The following is a 17,065-nucleotide window of genomic DNA, read 5'->3' as shown; positions in this document are numbered from 1 at the left end:
TCCCGGAGGCGTTAGCAGGGACCTTACAGGACGCTCCGCGATAATCTCGTCCAAACTGCGGTCCATCTTGAACAGTTGGGGAGGGTGTTTGTCGGAATAGAGAATTGAAAATAACAATCGAGTACTATTGAAATTCACACTGTGGACGGGTGCGCAGTGGGAATTGATGGATGGACAGTAGAAAGCTGAATGAAGGTCGGAGATGAGCTTGGAATAGATCCATGCCGGACCGTGCCTGCTCAGACCGCCCGGCCAAGCAGCGTTATCACGTGATTGAGTACGTAGTATACAGCAGATGGCCATCTGCTTGCCTCTAATTACTGGCGGTGCGCGACCTGAATGTTCTAGAATCCAGTGGGGTACTGACATGAGATCGTACTCTATTTACAGGGACAGGTGTCATTATATTGGAATGAGTGCTTTGTTGGGAACGTGTGTATATGTAAACTACTTCTTCCCCGGAAGCTAAGCGTGCCCGCTCAGAACCGTCGAGAGCCCAATGGCAGGAAGAGAGGCGCAGACAAGGAGAAACTCATGGTTGTAATGCAAAAAGGAAGAGAAACTACGCCTCGGCTCATAGTCCTGTATGCATGGTCGAAAGCTCACCGAAGACACAACCCTCCCTTTTTGCTCCAGAAAACACCAAAAGCAACCTCCAGCAAGACTCTTCAGAAAGGTGACAAGCAAATGAAAAGAGGAAGAGGACCGAATCAGAAAGTAAACAAAACTCCGGCAGTGCAATGCAAACGTACTAGCCCATCAACTCCCACCATTCACAGGGTCGCTGTTGTTATGCTCTATCATCTTCTCCATGAAGCTGATGTAGTCATACTTGGGAAGGTCTCTGTCTTCTTGAAGATCCGGTCCGTTGTGCGGCGGCATAGTCTGGACTAGATGTTCGATTACCTCGTCGGGAATGAGAGAGTGTCGAAGGTCGAGCTCCGTGACATAAGGCTATTACAGAAGTCAGATTTTGAATGAAACGCAACACTTTGCAATTCTGACGGGATACATACCTTGCCATCCGCAACCTCGCGGAAACTCTGGTAGACTTGCTCGGCCGTGTTTTGATCCTCAGTAACACTGACCATGAAACGGATGAACTGCTCAAAGCTGACACCGGCATTTTGCGCAAGTCGAGCTGGTCCACATGTTTCCACGTAGACATCATGCATCTCCTCTTCATCGTATACAAGGCCAAGACTTGCGAGGGCTGCCGAAAATTCAAGCTCATGAAGGGTATTGGAAGCGTCGCGATCGAAATGCCTGAAGACAGACTCAAATTCCTCCAGTTGGATTGGTGTCAGGTTGGTCATGTTCCGAGCCACGAGTTGATTGTCAAGGAATGCCAGCTTTTTGGAGATGCTAGACTTGACCAAGCTCAGCTCATAAGAGAGTTCATCTAAAGTATATGTGGTGTAGTCGTTTTCCTCAATATTCGCCTCCGCACATTGCTCGTCCAGAGCCGCAATGGTATCTAAGAACGCATCGAGGGGAGGGAGGTTGTCATTGAGTCTCTTGACATGTGCTAATTGGTCTTCTACATCACCATCGAGACCAGATATTGCCAGAGACAGGGTCTTCAACGTTAGCGCAAAATCGTTGGCTTTGTCCGCAAACGATCGGCGGAGGGCATTCTTGATATCCCGAATGGTCTCGTTAATAAGCTGGCTACGTTCGTGCTCGTCACGAGTCAAGCCCTCCCACTCCTCATCGCAAACCTCCAGACTTAGTTCCTTTGGCGGTTGGTAAGGGCGCAATCGGTATGTGCTGAGTTTGGTCTTGATGTTACCGAGCAGGGCTGCGAGATCCGACTTTTCTGCAACCCACTGGCGCTTCTGGTTTCTTTTATACAAGGAGAACTGGTGGGCTTGCTCTTTCGCGTCCTTGTATGTACCTTCAAAGGAAGAGTTCTTCCATGCCTCACGTTGCACTCTGATAACGCGCAATAGTTCCCTCATTCTCCGCTCGTAGGAGTTCTGCATCTCCCATGCACCATGCATGTTGTTGATGAATTTCTCCACCCGACGTCCGGCATTCTCGACACGCTCCAGCTGCGAGAATGCATGGAACCAATAAGCGATGTATGTCATCAGTGACTTCTCATCAGGTCTGGCTTGATCGCAAACATCATCGACATCGAGCAAGTCAGGGATGCCTATTTCGTTAGCTGCGATGTCGAAGGCGAGTTTCATGTTACCCCGGTGGTCCTTCTTGTCCAGAGCATCGAAGTCAATCAGGTCTGGACGATGGATATCCAGAAGGGCACAGAAGGCCAGACCATCATTCCAGCTAGTGGAGAAGTCCCGGACTTCTACTCCTTCGTAACAAGCAGTCTTCCGTTGACACCACAGAAGGAGACCAGCCTTCGCGGTCATTCCCTCCGCGTTGATGTCGCTGATTGTGAATCGCAGAATGAGTGTCCATATCAAGCCCAGAATGATCTTCCGATTTCCATCCACAACATCCTCTGCTCCAATGTTCGTCATCGGGATCCGCCTTCCCTTGATGAAATCGAGACTCTTGTTGACATTTTCGAATTTCTGTACCCGCAACTTAGGCTTCGAGGCATATCGACCAAGTGACTCTCCACCTAGGATCTCGAGTAGATGAATAAGGATAACCTGAAGTTCCGATAAGAATCATTAGCAACCGGAGCTTCCCTCAGTTCGCCGCAGGGGTTGGCGCCCGAACAAGGACGAATGCAGGGGTGTACTTACACCATCGGAAAGGTCGACCACGAGGTCATCGATGAAGATCTTCCGCACCTTCAGCTTGTCATTGAGCCTGCAGACAAACCAGGGTCAGCTTACTCAATTTCGGGAGAGTGCATAAAGAGGGAAAACAAAGAAACAGCGAAAAAAAATATTTCGGGGCATGTGAGGGCAAGAGGGGTAATTGAGAAGGCCTCTTCCCCAGCATGCAATTAGGGTATAATGAGAAAGGGAACCAACCACTTGGTGAAGGTCTTCTGTTGCACATTAATCCACTGCTTTTCAACAGTCAACATGATGGATGGCGAGGGTGGTTGAGAACATCCAGGGCGGGCGGGGAGAAATTGGGCGATTGAAGCACGGACTGAGGGAGCGTTTGCGGTCTATCTGGAGGCTGGTATCCAGTGAGTTAATGGATGGAGCCGACGGAGACCGGACTTGAATAGAAAAGGCAGGATCTTCAGGACGGAGGTGACTAGAACGAGTGGGAAGGGGTGGGCTGCGATTCGCCGGTTTCAAAGAGATCGAATCGCCTAGATAGATAGTCGGCGGTTGGGCGCAGAGTTGAAAGAAAGAACTAAGCAGAATGAATAATCATCGAGTAGGAAACTAGGAAATTTAGTTGATTAATTTGCTAGTTGGAGCCTGGAGCGTGAGGGAGACTACTAGTTAGTAGCCTTGCCTTAGTACAGTTAAGCACTTAAACAGAGGCCCCATTCATTGCTTTTAAAGGGGCTCTCACTCACTCCCTCTGTGTCTCTGTCCCTCCCGTGCAGTGGAAAAGGGCCTGTCAACAAACTTCCACCCCCACAGCAACCGCCGCTGGTCCTGCCCGGTCGGCTGCTGCCGGTAGGTTCAGATCCCATCCCCCCGTCCAGTCGTTCATTTCATTCATTCATTCATTCATTCATCATCCATTCTCCATTCTTCAGCCACGCAGTCTTCTCTCATCGGAGAATTTCTAAAAGTAAATTCGCCCCATTCTCTCGCATTGCTTGCCCAAGAATCATCATCTAGCGTCGATTTATGTCCGTCCAAATCCCGTAATGAGAATTCTTTCATATCAATTGTTGACCCGGTTTCTGTTTATAGTACAGTCCTAATAGTACTAGTAGTAGTTCAGGGGAAGGATGGCGCTTAATGACCATTCAGAGTCGAGAGAAGCACCGTAGCACTCAAATTTTCCCGCATGGGCATCCATCCACTATGACTCTGCAGGCGTTTGTCTTCTTTCAGTCCTGCTTCAATGGTTCCGAAGAAGGATTGCCCAACCAGGGGATATGCAGGTGAGACGGGCTTCAAGTGCTGTCTGACTCGTAGACTTTCTTGCGATATGAATAGCACGGCTTTGGAGGATGATCCATGTTCAATTTTCCGAAGCGACGCTGATCAAATTCTTGAGTGACCCACCAGCCTGACTTCAATCCACCAATGTCGATGGAACTGCAAGACGATTGAGGGGTTACTAGTTTCTCAGGTTGTCGCCCAACCTGAAGGCGTGATCATTGCCGGCTATGGATGGATGTCTAGTTCGTCTTCCTCTGCCGGAGGCATATCCACGATTCGGAGCATGATGTTTTGCTGGCTGTATGGTTGCACAAAGACAACCCCAGTAAAACAGGTCTCAAAATGCCGGGATAAACATGGAGGGCACACGCGAAAAAGTACCGTGGTAGAAACCTGCATTTTACCTTTCCCGATGCAAGGGCGAGGATACCAGTTGCCCCATTATTTTAGCCATCTTTCCAGCCTGAACAACAAGCTCCCTATCCGTGCGGGGGCGCAAAGACCGAATGTCTCGCCAGAGTGAGAATTGATGTAATTGTCTCAATTCATCCAAGTATGCTGCATCCATCACAGTATGTAGTTCCTGCTATACTTATTAGTATACGAAGATCAAAACAGATGAGGCCGGAGACACAAGCGGCAAAGGGGTGGGCTGATGATATCATCGGATTCGCCGAGGCGTGATGGGGCCCGCGCGCGAAACATCCAGCTCAACTTAATCGGCTTCCCCTCTCTCCGTCAGTCATTCTCCGGGTACACTCCGTGACTACTGATTACCTTGCGCCTGTTCATACCGAACATCTCAGATTCCCCAAGCTTATTTCGCTTTGCCATTCTCGATTCTTTTGTTTCATAATGTCGGCCAACTACTCCTTTGCGGACGAGGTACCACTGCCAAATTCCGCCGTCAAAATACCCCGCCTCGGCTTCGGCGTCTATCGGTCACCTTCCACACAATGCGTGCAGTCCTGCCTCAAGGCCCTCGAAGTCGGCTACCGACACATTGATACCGCTCAGTTCTACGCAAATGAGAAAGAGGTTGGCGACGCCATCCGTTCCTCTGGCCTGTCCCGCAATGAAATTTTCGTGACCACCAAAATCCTCAGCCCAGCGGGCTCGCCCGAGGCAACCTATGAGAGACTGCTGGCTAGCGTCGAGAAGATCGGTGGCCCGGACGGATACGTTGATCTGTTCCTGATTCATAGCTCTAAGACTGGCTCGTCGGGTCGCAAGCACTTATGGCAGGCCCTGGAGAGGCTGCTGGAGGAGGGCAAGGCTAAGAGTATCGGTGTCAGTAACTTTGGAGTGAAGCACATTGAAGAGATGAAGGAATATGCGAAAGTCTGGCCGCCCCATGTTAATCAGATCGAGGTTAGTACCCCATACTTATTTTCTGTCTGGTCGCTGCGGTGCCATAGAAAGAGAATCCGACTGACTCATTGAATCGCACAGCTCCATCCTTGGTGCCAACAACGTGTGATCGATGCATACTGCAAGAAGAACGGAATCGTTGTCGAGTCTTATGCCCCCATTGTGCGAAACTATAAAGCGAATGATCCTACACTCGTGGACTTGGCCAAGAAATACAACAAGACGACCCAGCAGGTCCTGATACGCTACGCGCTGCAGAAGGAATGGGTTCCACTTCCTAAAACCGACAACCCAGACCGGATTGCGGCTAACGCTGATGTGTTTGATTTCGACATCAGCGAGGAGGACATGGCGGTGCTTAATGCTCTTGACCAGGGAAGCAGTGGCGCTATTGTCGAGGCCGTCGAGAACGAGTAGTTCGTCCATTTATAGACATAATTAATTGTGATTTTCAGGTAATTTTTTTCTTCCAGGTATTAGTAATCTGGGCGTTGCATGAGGAAGGCATTGATCGATTGAAGCGTAGACCGCGAGGGATTCACATCATGTTTGGAGGATGTGATCCAAGCGAGCCGCTGACGAATGAACTGCTTGCCGATCAGTTGGTTGGTGGGAATAGCAGTGAACTCGCCTAGTGTATTATTAGTACTGTAGAGACACCTTATAGAATAGACAAGACGGGTTGACAGATCGACGAGAGACTTACCTTCCTCGTTATAGAACAGACACAATATTGCAAGTAGAGCACCAACCGAAAGATCCTTGCCCGTCTCACATGTCACCAGCAATGACCGTGATGGGTCTGCGCTCATACGGGACTTGACGAAGTCCTGGACCTTGTCCAGGTGTTTGCGCAGGTCACGGCTTCCAAGCTTAGAAGATCCGCAACCGAGATTCAGGCGATTCGCATTATCTTCTGCCCCTTCTGCGCTCGCATTACAATCTATGACCAGATCAAACATGCTGCCGTTGTTCAGTTGAGGGTGTGTTTGACTGAGATATAAGTTTCGTGTTGGCGCAATGCGTATCGCTCTCTGATCAACATTCTTTTTACTGTGATCCTCAACCAGCTGCTCGATTACGGTCGGGAGATCTTCTTCCGAGTGCTGGAACAGGGTCGCTTTAGTAGCCCAAAAGACAGGAGGCGTTAGCCCATAGGCCCAACTCTCGCTGTCATCTCCTGCTCCTTGGATATAGCCGCCTTCAGACATTTCTGCGCCATGGACCCTTTTCGATGCGGAACAGAGAACAAACAGGCGATAGTCATCCCCTTTATGCAGATCTGTCGGATGAAAATAGGCTCGGTTGGCCCATGCTACCCGAATAGGCTTTCCAAGTTGCTGCTTGAGTTCCCCCAGATCGAGTTTCAGGTCCTAGCAGCCTATCAGCACACATGGGAGTTATGGGTCATTTCACAGCAGAGAATGAGTTACCTCGAGGGATTTGACGAAGCCGTCAATCCTCCGCTCAATCTGGGACTCTTCAGAGGCGCCCAGATAATTTGGCGGAAAGTTCACCGCGTGATATGCAGTGTCAAATGGAAATAGCGCCCTGTTGATGACGGCACACCAAATTGGAACAGTTTTAGACAGCGCATCAGGCATCACTGGCGCATACCTCGTTAATCGGTGCACGAATGACATTGAGGGGGTAACTGGTTACTTACATTTACCCCGGCGCGTGGAATCCACGATAATGCAACTGTATCAACGAATAAGGGTCAGCCATTCAGTTAGCCCGAAGCAGAACGATCAGCAGGGATGGCAGGAAAAGATGGATGACAGGATCACTGACCCTCCATGTTCCCTGGCAATTGGTAGAAGCTGCAAGTTTAGTCTGCGAAAGCTGAAATCCCACTGGCCCGTGTGACCATCTGTACTCTTGAAGTACGCACTGCCAGACTTGACTTCAGGCGGGATGTACCAGCTCCCGCATCTTTCGTTGGCGATGAGAGGAAGGTCGTAATGGGCTGCAACCTCACGGACAAAGGCCGCGTCGGCCTCGATGGAACGCAGGCGGTTGGTGACGGAGAGAGCTGATCGTCGTAATGCAGATAGCGTCTGAGAAATCGATTGTTGCTCTGCGGAGGGGAAGTGAAGGGACGAAATAGACACGGGGTAGGGATCGGAACCAGAAGCAGATCCCATGTTGCCCGGAGTGCTTTGTATTGGCTTGAGGGCCAGCTGTCGGGTCGTATTCGCAGTGGAATCAGACAATGGTACGTGAAATTCACGAATCTGGTTACAGTATGCCTCGGGAAGCAGGAAACAATATCACACTAGGCTTTGACTTCCCCAGTGGTAATGAGAATAATGGGATCAAATGCGATCGATAATAATGAGGGGCTCTAATGCAAGCGCCATTAGAATTTCCTCGCCGGCCAACGATCGGCCCACATTTAAGGCCGGTGCCGACAAGTCGAACGCCATCCTCACGCGGGGTGGAGCACAGCCATCGATGGTACCTACAGGGGGGGGACTACTTACATGCTTAGGAGGATGATTCCAGGAACATGTGGTAGTAAACAATACTATGTCTTGTCGGCTATAGTTTCGGAGTTTTTCTAACTAGCTGCAGTCATTGATAGTAGATATCTTACTCATGACGGATGAAGCCCGAGCACTCTCGAGTATTGTATTCGAATTTCATCGTCCCGTCTTCGCAACAACTGGCTTGAACAGTTGCATTAGTATACGAAGATTCCCTCATGGCACGGTTTCATCCGACCGCATGGGGTATCTATCTTACTACAACTTAGTATTATTGAGGGTACCCGGGTAATGCCCTGGCGTACAGAGAATTATGCGTGGTCCGATCCTTGGCGACGTATTATTGCTCAGTCCAGGCAGGAAACAAACTGGCCTAGCAGTAGCTGAATGGATTACTGTGCTCCGGGAGATGTACAAAGTCAACGGACGAGGTTCCAGGCATTATTCTAAGGAAGACTGTAACCGAGTATACCCCCCTCGCATGAGCACACCCGGTGACTGACGGGTATGAAAGGTTACCTAGCATGATACGGTACTGGGTAGTAAATGAAGTTTGGTAACAAACGGTATGGAGCACAAAACTCTCTCACTTCTGCCGATACATCTTGCCTACTTGACAGGGGAAAGAATCGTTGTGAATAGCAAAGAAAGTAGAGGAACAAAACGGTTCCACATCTGCAATATGGCGCCCCCAGCACTTGGGATGTCGATAAACATGCCATGGAATCCTATCGATTGGCTCTGCGCTTCATCATTGGGCTTTTGAGGCGTCGACAGAAAAGGAACCGGAAATTGAAGGCGACAAGAATGGGCAGAGAGGATTCGGTGCCTTTCCATGGGGTGATACCGCTATGCCTCAACAGGAAAGGAAGAGGGGCATCCGAGCGCGATTCGAACGACGAATGGCAGCGGGTGCTTGCCTGAATCGGGTTAGCATCTTTCACTAGTACTAGAATTCGGCCTTTTGATAACGTCATGGGTGTTTTTTCAAATGTATGATCTCAGGGAAGTCAGGGCCGGCACCCCGCTCCTACCTTGGATACCGGGACTGTGTACAACAGGAATTGGGGATTCCCTCGGGGGTTTCTAGTCATTCTTCGGTTCTACTGGATCTCTATTACGGGCAGTGGGTTCAAGCCTACTCATTCCGTGGCTGAGTCCCCCATAACTACTAGGTACCCCTTTCACCCGCTGGCTTCCTTTGTATTGGTCCCTTCCAATACTACTTAAACAAAGTGAATGCCTTCGTCTCTGCCCCTCTTCTTCTGTCACTTTTCTCAGATAACTTACCCACAGACCTCTCGTGTCCTTCCTTCCTCTACAAATTAGAAAAAGACAACGGTCCCCTTTCCTGTCATATCCTCTTCCACCTTACATCGATCCCCACCCCGGCTTCTATCTCGCTTCGTTCCATAAACGTTCCTCTACTGTCATTGCTGTGCAACATTCTTGATCTCAATTCAGAAAAGATCTACTAGACTTGCATACATCATGCCGCAGGTAAGCTATCAATTCTTCATGCGATGTTGGCATGAACATAATGTGCTTACGAACCTTCATTGTAGATTACTGAGATCTTCTTCGACTGTGACAACACCCTCGTCCTCTCGGAAGAGCTGGCCTTCGAGGCGTGTGCCGATCTCGCCAATGAAATTTTGGAAAAGCAGGGCATCTCGGATCGCTACACGGGAGAGCAGCTTATCCAAGATTTTGTGGGTCAGAACTTTCGAGGAATGATGGTCTCCCTCCAGGCCAAGTACAAGTTCGAGTTGTCACAGGAGGAACTCGAGGAATACGTGAAGAAGGAGGAGGACAAGGTCATCGCTAAGCTGACTGACAAAGCTCAGCCATGCGTGGGTGTTAACGCTGAACTTGACGAGCTTCTCAAGTCCAAGAAGTATGGTCTAGCAGTGGTCTCTTCGTCTGCTTTGCGCCGTGTCCGTGCTTCGATCACGAAGGTCGGACAGGACAAGTATTTCGACAAAGATGCCGTGTTCAGCGCAGCCACCTCTCTTCCCAAGCCAACTTCGAAGCCGGATCCGGCTATCTACATCCATGCCCTCGAAGTGCGCAAGAAGAAGCCTGAAGAGGTGGTCGCTGTCGAGGACAGCAAGTCTGGTGCACTTAGTGCCATTCGTGCTGGAATCCCAGTCATTGGTTATGTTGGAAGCTACCACGGTGACGCTAAGCAGTTGGAAATGTCCCAACTTTTGCAAGGGCTGGGTGCCAAGGTTATCATGAAGGATTGGAGCGAATTCCAGAAATGTCTCCGAGAAATCGAGGAGTCCTGAATCTCTAGCAGATGGGGCCGTTTTGTACGCCAGTTACGATTATGAGCACGAAGTTACGATAGCAAGCGCGCTGGCCGTTCCGGGGTTTTGGGTCACTTCCTTCTATTCACATGGTAACATCTCAGACGTCTATGCCTCAGGTCCTCTACACGACCGACTTTGTTACCTTAGTCCATCGCGCAGAACACAATCACTCACCTTGTTGGGGAGGTGTCGTCTGATAACCCATGTGGCTTATCTGTATCATCTGCATAAGTCGCTTCAAGACCGGGATATCTACATTGTTACTCAATGTCTTTAATAGAGAGGTAATCATGGATTTAGGTACTTCTCTGGGCGCCTGCTGCCTGCACAATGAAATAGAGCTTATCTATTACTGTATTCCTTCAAGTAAAACAACATTGGTAGAAATCCTATTTCAGAGTATATTCTCAAAACTCAAGCACCCCAACGTAAACACAGTTCATAGTAGCAACCTACGGAACTGTTATGAGTGATCGCAGGGATGAGTATCCACCCGGGGAGCTGCGACTCGACTCCGGCCGGGTGGGCCTGGATCGCCTCAAAGGATCTGTAGACGACCTCGACCATCACTTTATTGCTTATCCCCAGACTCATACCCTGCTTATTTCTTGCCGGACATACATGAGTGTCTGGCATTCGGATAATCGGCTGCATTATCTGCGTCTTGATTGGAGATGCGCCCATGCAACCATTCGATCCTTCGACCATTGCGGAGTAGAACAAGGTGGTTCCTGTCCTTCTCCGTCCAATGACCATGATTCTTCGCAAGTCCGCTGTTTCTACTTTGTAATAGCTCTGTGCTACCTGGAGACATGGGCGAAGCAAGTAATGGCTGATATTTCAGATATTACAGGGGTATAATGACTCACTTGAACTATGACCACTCTTGGCCAGTGATTTTGAAGGCCCCTGAGACTATATAACCTGACCTGCAGCTTCGTCTGGCTCACTCATACCCCCTGAAAGAGCAAGTCCTGTATTCTTTCTAGTGTGTTTTACAGGCTAGAAAATGATCACATCTACCACTCCATCCCGAGCTGCCAGAGCTCTGGCGTTTGGTCGACGGATGCCATCACAAAGAAAACCATCCTCGTTCGTATACCCTACAGTTCGTACAAATACCCATGATGCTAACGGTGAATCGTGTCATGTCAATACAGTCGTCTTCTCTCCTCATCCGCACACCGTTATGCCGACGAAACACTGAACAAAGTCTCCTCTAAGATCACACAGCCCAAGTCCCAGGGTGCATCTCAGGCGATGCTTTACGCGACCGGTCTGACGGAGAAAGATATGTCCAAGGCACAGGTTGGAATCTCATCAGTGTGGTTTGAAGGGAACCCCTGTAATATGCACTTGATGGATTTGTCGTCGCTGGTCCGTGACTCGGTAGCCAAAGCCGGCCTGGTCCCCATGCGCTTCAACTCCATCGGTGCCTCTGATGGCATTAGTATGGGCACATCTGGCATGCGTTTCAGTTTACAGAGCCGAGAGATCATTGCCGATGGAATTGAAACGGTCATGAACGCCCAGTGGTACGATGCTAATATCTCGTTGCCTGGCTGTGATAAAAACATGCCAGGTGTGCTGATGGCTATGGGCAGGGTCAACCGCCCGAGTATCATGGTGTATGGTGGTAGTATCAAGCCCGGCTGCAGTGCGGGGGGCAAGCCACTTGACCTGGTCAGCGCCTTTCAGTCGTATGGTCAGTATCTCACTGGTGAGATCGACGAGAAGGAACGGTTTGATATCATCCGACACGCTTGCCCCGGTGCTGGTGCTTGTGGGGGGATGTATACTGCCAATACTCTAGCCACGGCTATCGAGACCCTCGGTATGACTGTCCCTGGAAGTAGCAGCACGCCGGCAGAGGATCCACGTAAGCGAGCAGAGTGTGAGGATATTGGCCAGACAGTGAGGAATCTGCTGAAGGAGGATATTCGGCCCAAGGACGTCATGACGCGGCAGGCCTTTGAGAATGCCATGATTGTCGTGAACATTCTCGGAGGCAGTACTAATGCAGTACTGCACTTGATCGCCATCGCTGATTCCGTCGGGATCAAGTTGACCATCGATGACTTCCAGGCCGTGTCAGACAAGACACCTTTCTTGGCTGACCTGAAGCCTTCCGGCAAGTATGTCATGCATGACCTGTACAAGGTCGGGGGCACGCCAGCATTGCTGAAGTTCCTGCTCAAGGAAGGCCTTATCGACGGCTCCGGAATCACTGTCACTGGCAAAGCCATGAAAGAGAATGTAGCCTCATGGCCCGAGTTCTCACCTGACCAGCCTATCATCCGTCCCCTAAGCAATCCTATCAAGCCAACCGGCCACTTGCAGATCCTCCGTGGGTCATTGGCCCCTGGCGGCTCTGTTGGCAAGATCACCGGCAAAGAAGGTCTTCGGTTTGAAGGTATCGCCAAATGCTACGACTATGAGGATGCTTTCATCGAGGCCCTCGAACGAGGTGAGATCAAAAAGGGCGAGAAAACCGTCGTCATTATTCGATACGAAGGACCCAAGGGTGGTCCCGGTATGCCTGAGATGCTCAAGCCCAGCTCAGCCATCATGGGTGCCGGATTAGGTCAGGACGTTGCGCTCCTCACTGATGGGAGATTCTCTGGAGGTAGTCATGGCTTCTTGATCGGGCATGTTGTGCCTGAGGCTATGGAGGGCGGGCCCATCGCCCTGGTGAAGGATGGCGATCGAATCGTGATTGATGCGGAGCAAAGAGTGGTTGACTTGCTGATTACCCCGGAAGAGATGGAAAAGAGAAGAGTTGCTTGGACGGCACCGGCGCCTCGGGCGAAGAAGGGGACATTAAGCAAGTATGCGAAGCTGGTGAGCGACGCAAGTCATGGGTGCGTGACGGATGGACCAATCTAAGCTGGAAGTTAGTTTTCCTCTGAGTAGCTACTTCAATGCAGAATATATTGAACCAGACATATTATTCTTCCTATGAACACTACTGTGCTTATACGTATTAATGTTTATATGATCGACCAACGCTGCTCCTAAACTAACTTCAAGTTGCCATCCTGCAATAGTAGTCCAACCAGATGACTACTATCTACATCCAGCATCGATGCTCCTCAAACAACTACAACCACCACAACACACACACACATAAACCTGCCTGCCACTACAACCACTACACTTTCACACAATCTATTCTCCCATATACCAGTAACCTCCTCCTACCCCTCCCAACCCCTTTTCAAAATAATCCAGATACCCCAACCCCAACCTCTCAATCCAGATCCAAATCCAGCTCCCCAACACGATAAGATAAGGGCTAGCCCTCTAACCCAATCCGGTTGGTGACCCCCTCAGTTGACCAGCTTAGTTTCCCCTCCTGCTACGTCAGTCCAGTTGTTTACTCTCTACCTACCTCTACAATCATTAATCTTTTTCACCTTCTCCATATAAACCCATTAGACATAGACCCGCTCCATCCGATACCCCTCCCACCAATTTATTCCCTCCACCCTCTGCTTGTAGAAGTGCAAAATGTCCGATCCCAAATACGCCGGGTCGAAGTTGCTTTCGAGGGGTCCGTTGGTATGTATAGTACATATTGATGATGATTAATATAATTTATAGTGTTATATATGGGAATTGATATATGAAGAATGAATCGTTACTAACGGGAAGTATTCTTAGGACCCAAAAGAAGCCAAATGGACTCGACTGGTCATGTCGTCGTATACGGATCCTAATGGTGTTGAGAGGACGTGGGAGTCTGCGGAGCGTCAGGTACGAATTACTTTCCTCCCTGCAACTTTCATCTTATTGGGCTTTCTGCTGGTGGTCTCCAATTGAAGCATTCTTTCTTTGGGGGATGAAGTATTAGTTCTGCGATGTATGCTTGCTAATTGCTTCAAGACCCGCCCCGCAAACTGCGAGATTGACGGCGTTGGAATCGTGACAATCCTCAACAAGGAAACCGGGCCAGAACTTCTCCTGCAAAAGCAGTACCGTCCACCTATCGATAAGGTGGTCATTGAGGTGCCCGCGGGGTTGATTGATCCTAATGAGACGGTGGAGGAGTGCGCTGTGCGGGAGCTTAAGGAGGAGACGGGTTACGTTGGTGTGGCGGAGCAGACTAGTAGTGTTATGTATAATGGTGAGTTTTTTACTTTCTTTTCTTTTTCCCTCTTCGGATTAGACTAGACTACAGTACCACTTGAGCATGGGTTCAAGTTGGATTGTTTGGGTATTGACTGACGAGTGTTTACAGACCCTGGGTTCTGCAATACCAACCTCAATATGGTGCATGTCCGGGTGGATATGTCGTTGCCGGAGAACCAGAACCCAAAGCCCCAGCTTGAAGACAATGAGTTCATTGAGTGCTTCTCCGTGCCTTTGTCTTCGTTATTTGAGGACATGAAGAAGCTGGAGCGGGAGGGATATGCTATTGATGCTCGGGTGGGCACAATAGCTGAGGGAATCGAACTTGCGAAGAGATTCAAGCTTTGAGCTGTATGTAGATGTTTCAGCTTTGGCTCCGTCTTCGTCTCGTACCATGGATCTGCATATGCCATCGTATTATGACGGCATTGCCGTTAGAGTCGATATACTGTCGAATGCGATATATTTACATTGGTGGGAGTGTCACTGCTTCCTGTATCAGAGCCCACAAACAGCTGCGGAATGTGAAAATCCCCTACAGCAGCCCTTCCTCCTTGAGGCCTTTGTATAGAGCCCACGCGGCAAGGGTCTTCCCATCCCGCAGACCCTCTTTCCATAGATCGCGCAACGGTACTACCTTCAACGTGATCTTCTCACCATGTTGCCGTAACCCAGTTAGTCGTCCTTGCAGGCCGTCAATTTCCTTGCGCGACACGCGCTTCTGACATAAGAACAAGGGAATAAACTCGTCGCTCCCACCGGCCGACGGGTATACTGCCTTTTGCAACGTCTCGCCCTCTTCTGGCACGGACTGCAGAGCCAGCGATGTCATGTCAATTAGCTCCTCCTGTGGTATTGTCAAGCCTGTCTCCTCTTGAATCTCCTTTGCTGCACCACCAGCGAACGATCCACTGTCATCAAGCATGCCGGCTGGAATTTCGGGGAACGCAAGAGAACCCGCGGGGATACGAGGTTGGATGGTTAAAATGGCACGCTTCTCGTCTTCTGCCGATGGAGGCACATCGTCTGCTTGAAGTATGAGCTAAACAGAGAAGCAGCATTAGGTTATGTCTCAATGTTGTCAGTGGGCGATAAACAGAGGTAGCTCGCTTACCAGCATGCCTACGCTGCCACCGCGCAAGAACACGCTTCCCGGGAGCGTCTCCCCATTCTCATTTGACACCTCCGCTTTGAACTTTAAGAAGCCTAGACGGCCACCACCGAAGCGGTCCACGCTCTGGATATCGATTTTCCGCAGGACATAGGGGTCTTTGGAGAACTCGTGGGAGGGTTGTTGCTGGCGACTCAAGGAGTGTTGCAAGGTGGTGAGCCAGATACGGAAAGCTGGGAATCGCAGCAGATCTTCACGAGACAGGTCTGCTGGACAGGAGACGGGTAGAGTGGCCGAGCCATTGTGGTCCAGATTGCGAGGAATGGTAAAGGTGGAGAAGGACATTGTGAGGGTCAAAGGCAGGCAGCGAAGGAGGAGAGCTGGTCGCGTATGTCGCACAGACGCCGATAGCCACCGGGCGGGCGTCATGAACCGAGCCGAGGTGTGGAACGGGCGGAGGAAGAGGGACGGGCGCTTAACGTTAATCGGAGAGCGTTGAAGTCATGTAAAAGTCGATGTAGACGTGCGCCTTATATTAAGAGTCTTCTTTCAGTGATAGCACCGTGGTCGTGGGAGCTATTGAAGCTATTGGAGCTAATGGGATGGATTATTGAAGGGAACATGGGGGGGAAAGTGTTCAGGGGAGAGACGGAGAAGAAGAGCATGACGTCGTCGGCTTCGCAGCTTGTTTCCGCAGTGTCCGAACTGCCCTCATCGGGCCAAAAGTCTAGACGCGGTGGCTCCTCCGATCCTCCCAAAGACAAACAAGGATGAATGGATGGAGGGATCGATTGATCGATTAATCAATTAATCGGTTAGGGATACCTCCGATGATGGATGGTCAAACAAAGGAAAAGTCGGGGACTGAACGCCGGAGTAGCCTCTTGTTTCGTCCAAGTCCAAGTCCGAACAGCTTCTTTGACTGGCTATTGGATCAACAACCCTTGGCAAGACATTGTAGTAGTATCCTTAATGCCAATCGTCTCGACAAGGTACAAAGTACCATTCAAACCAACCAACCAACCAATCCCTCAACTAACTTTTTTTTTTTCCTTTCCTCTAAATATCACTTGACCAGTCCCCGATTGCTTTCCAGGAATGGATCCAACGGATCGCCGTGTCTTGCGGGGTCCGACGGTGACACTGACTGTCTCTTTCTTCAACCTCTCACTGACACCCTCCCAATCCAACCTACCTCTCTCTCTCCTTCTTCTCTTTCTCTCCTCTGCTCTCCTCCCTTTTTTTCTCCCTCCCTATTCTTGTGAGACTCTCGGAAGCTTGTCCTCCATCTTGTAGCCTCTTCTCTCCGTGTCTCTCTCACTCTCCTCCTCTCCTACTACTACCATCTACCCTGCAGCTAGCCTTCCAGTCCGATTGGATCGGTGATCTGGTCCCCGAAGTGCTACTGCTCGTTGTCAGCCTGTTTGCAATTCCTTCCATAATTCATTCTACCCCTTCGTATCCGTTGTTGCTGTCGTTCTAGAAAGCTTCCATATTGCCTGTGCGCCTGGTCTTCCAGTGATTCCAAGCTTCTCTTGTTTTGACTTCCTTCCCCTCCAGCCTCTTGCGTTTCGATGAGGTTTTGGTCCAACTTCACTGGGAACCCAAGAACCCAGAATTCAGGCCCGGCTGGGAGTTGGTCCGACT

General features: G+C 50.0%; 7 protein-coding genes across 7 annotated transcripts; 4 read left to right on the top strand and 3 right to left on the bottom strand.

Annotated features, from left to right (window-relative positions):
• Positions 1-409: 409 nt before the first annotated feature.
• On the bottom strand, positions 410-3,383 carry BO87DRAFT_368194 (alpha-actinin, sarcomeric (f-actin cross linking protein)). The gene is made up of 4 exons (XM_025621924.1): positions 2,955-3,383; positions 2,721-2,787; positions 1,017-2,624; positions 410-954 (listed from the first exon to the last, which is right to left on the bottom strand). The coding sequence occupies exons 1-4, from the start codon at positions 3,008-3,010 to the stop codon at positions 760-762; spliced, it is 1,926 nt and encodes a 641-aa protein (XP_025475289.1). The 5' UTR covers positions 3,011-3,383; the 3' UTR covers positions 410-759.
• Positions 3,384-4,505: 1,122 nt separating this feature from the next.
• BO87DRAFT_380272 (aldo/keto reductase family protein) lies at positions 4,506-5,831 on the top strand. Its single transcript, XM_025624264.1, has 2 exons — positions 4,506-5,372; positions 5,454-5,831. The coding sequence occupies exons 1-2, from the start codon at positions 4,857-4,859 to the stop codon at positions 5,787-5,789; spliced, it is 852 nt and encodes a 283-aa protein (XP_025475288.1). The 5' UTR covers positions 4,506-4,856; the 3' UTR covers positions 5,790-5,831.
• On the bottom strand, positions 5,723-7,714 carry BO87DRAFT_380271 (initiator tRNA phosphoribosyl transferase family protein). Its single transcript, XM_025624263.1, has 5 exons — positions 7,167-7,714; positions 7,039-7,073; positions 6,806-6,978; positions 6,079-6,745; positions 5,723-6,003 (listed from the first exon to the last, which is right to left on the bottom strand). The coding sequence occupies exons 1-5, from the start codon at positions 7,517-7,519 to the stop codon at positions 5,849-5,851; spliced, it is 1,383 nt and encodes a 460-aa protein (XP_025475287.1). The 5' UTR covers positions 7,520-7,714; the 3' UTR covers positions 5,723-5,848.
• Positions 7,715-8,913: 1,199 nt separating this feature from the next.
• On the top strand, positions 8,914-10,528 carry BO87DRAFT_380270 (HAD family hydrolase). The gene is made up of 2 exons (XM_025624262.1): positions 8,914-9,361; positions 9,427-10,528. The coding sequence occupies exons 1-2, from the start codon at positions 9,353-9,355 to the stop codon at positions 10,150-10,152; spliced, it is 735 nt and encodes a 244-aa protein (XP_025475286.1). The 5' UTR covers positions 8,914-9,352; the 3' UTR covers positions 10,153-10,528.
• Positions 10,529-10,776: 248 nt separating this feature from the next.
• Positions 10,777-13,120, top strand: BO87DRAFT_410209 (dihydroxy-acid dehydratase). The gene is made up of 2 exons (XM_025626308.1): positions 10,777-11,268; positions 11,337-13,120. The coding sequence occupies exons 1-2, from the start codon at positions 11,186-11,188 to the stop codon at positions 13,060-13,062; spliced, it is 1,809 nt and encodes a 602-aa protein (XP_025475285.1). The 5' UTR covers positions 10,777-11,185; the 3' UTR covers positions 13,063-13,120.
• Positions 13,121-13,555: 435 nt separating this feature from the next.
• Positions 13,556-14,781, top strand: BO87DRAFT_380267 (MutT/nudix family protein). Its single transcript, XM_025624261.1, has 4 exons — positions 13,556-13,737; positions 13,840-13,932; positions 14,062-14,302; positions 14,417-14,781. The coding sequence occupies exons 2-4, from the start codon at positions 13,873-13,875 to the stop codon at positions 14,653-14,655; spliced, it is 540 nt and encodes a 179-aa protein (XP_025475284.1). The 5' UTR covers positions 13,556-13,737; positions 13,840-13,872; the 3' UTR covers positions 14,656-14,781.
• Positions 14,413-16,042, bottom strand: BO87DRAFT_172540 (putative NUDIX family hydrolase). The gene is made up of 2 exons (XM_025618353.1): positions 15,422-16,042; positions 14,413-15,349 (listed from the first exon to the last, which is right to left on the bottom strand). Exons 1-2 carry the CDS (start codon positions 15,845-15,847, stop codon positions 14,843-14,845), a joined length of 933 nt encoding a protein of 310 aa, XP_025475283.1. The 5' UTR covers positions 15,848-16,042; the 3' UTR covers positions 14,413-14,842.
• Positions 16,043-17,065: the final 1,023 nt, after the last annotated feature.

The sequence above is a fragment of the Aspergillus neoniger genome (genome assembly GCF_003184625.1).
Source record: "Aspergillus neoniger CBS 115656 unplaced genomic scaffold BO87scaffold_43, whole genome shotgun sequence".
Classification (NCBI taxonomy): domain Eukaryota; kingdom Fungi; phylum Ascomycota; class Eurotiomycetes; order Eurotiales; family Aspergillaceae; genus Aspergillus; species Aspergillus neoniger.
Note: the sequence above shows the minus strand (reverse complement) of the source record. Positions and strands in the feature narration are given on the sequence as shown.